This window comes from Pygoscelis adeliae, unplaced genomic scaffold (genome assembly GCF_000699105.1).
Source record: "Pygoscelis adeliae isolate BGI_AS28 unplaced genomic scaffold, ASM69910v1 Scaffold93, whole genome shotgun sequence".
NCBI lineage: Eukaryota > Metazoa > Chordata > Aves > Sphenisciformes > Spheniscidae > Pygoscelis > Pygoscelis adeliae.
In genome coordinates, this window is record NW_008824469.1 from 264,687 (window position 1) to 265,704 (window position 1,018).

At 53.1% G+C, this 1,018-nt stretch overlaps 1 protein-coding gene across 1 annotated transcript; it reads right to left on the reverse strand.

Moving 5' to 3' along the window:
• Positions 1 to 7: 7 nt before the first annotated feature.
• On the reverse strand, positions 8 to 828 carry SNRNP35 (small nuclear ribonucleoprotein 35kDa (U11/U12); the record flags this gene model as incomplete). Its single annotated transcript, XM_009321168.1, has 1 exon — positions 8 to 828. A coding segment is annotated over exon 1 (732 nt), but the record flags the coding sequence as incomplete, so codon positions are not given.
• Between the last annotated feature and the right edge of the window lie 190 nt (positions 829 to 1,018).

Consider the following 1,018-nt stretch of genomic DNA (forward strand, 5'->3'; position numbering starts at 1 on the left):
TATCCCTGTCCTTCCTGTCTCTGTCCTTCCTCTCCCTCCCTCTGCTCCTCTCCTCTTTGGAGTCCCTCTCTCTCTCACTTTCACCCCAAGCCCACGACCGCTCCCTTTCTGGCCATCGCTTGTCCCTGCTCCTTTCATGGTCTCGGTCCCTTGTTCTCCAGTCCCTTGTTCCTTCACGAGACCAGTTTCTTTTCTCTGCTGATCCTTCTCCATAGAAATCATTTTTCATGTTTGGCAAATTGATGGGCTTTCGGAAAGGTCTGTCCCGTCCTCCAAACCGTAGCTGCCCGGATTCTTTTTTGCCTCCAAAACCACCTCCAAGCCTCCGAGGAATCCATCCTTTGAGAGTTCTTTCCAGTTCAAAGTCTACAAAGATCTCATGTTGATCAATAACCAGCCTGTTGGCATCTCTGTGGGCCTTCAAGAGAGCACGCTCCTCTTTGTACTCAATAAATGCGTAACCCTTGGAAAATCCCGTGACCAAGTCTCGAACCAGACGGATCTTTCTGATGTCTCCATACCGGGAAAAGACCTCCTTTAACTTCTCTTCTGTTGTCTGAAGATTGAGCCTTGCTACGAACAGGGTGAGGTGAGGATCTCCTGTAACTCCCTTGTTGGGTACGTAGCGTGCCAACATAGCCCTCCATATGGCACGGTCGTGGGGCTCTTCATCCGTGCCATCGATGCTCCCGGCTTTGAGGGGGTCATACTCCTTCGCTATGGGGGCCCAGTCATTCATTGTCTAGTGGGGAAAAAACATGCATCACGCAGATCGGCAGGTATTTTAGGAAGAGCAGCAGGTAGCACCAAGAAGCACTTTCAGCACCGCTGTACACTATTTCTCATCCAAAAATCCCCCAAAGTTTGACAAACTTAAATAAACCGGCAATATCGCTGCTGTTTGAGTTCACCTCCCCGGGCAGAGCCATGTCGGGCAACCCGGATTCGCCCCCGCTGAGGGGCGCCCGGCGGCCCCGTCCCTCTCCCCCGCCTGAGGGAGGCCCGCGGCCCTGCCCCG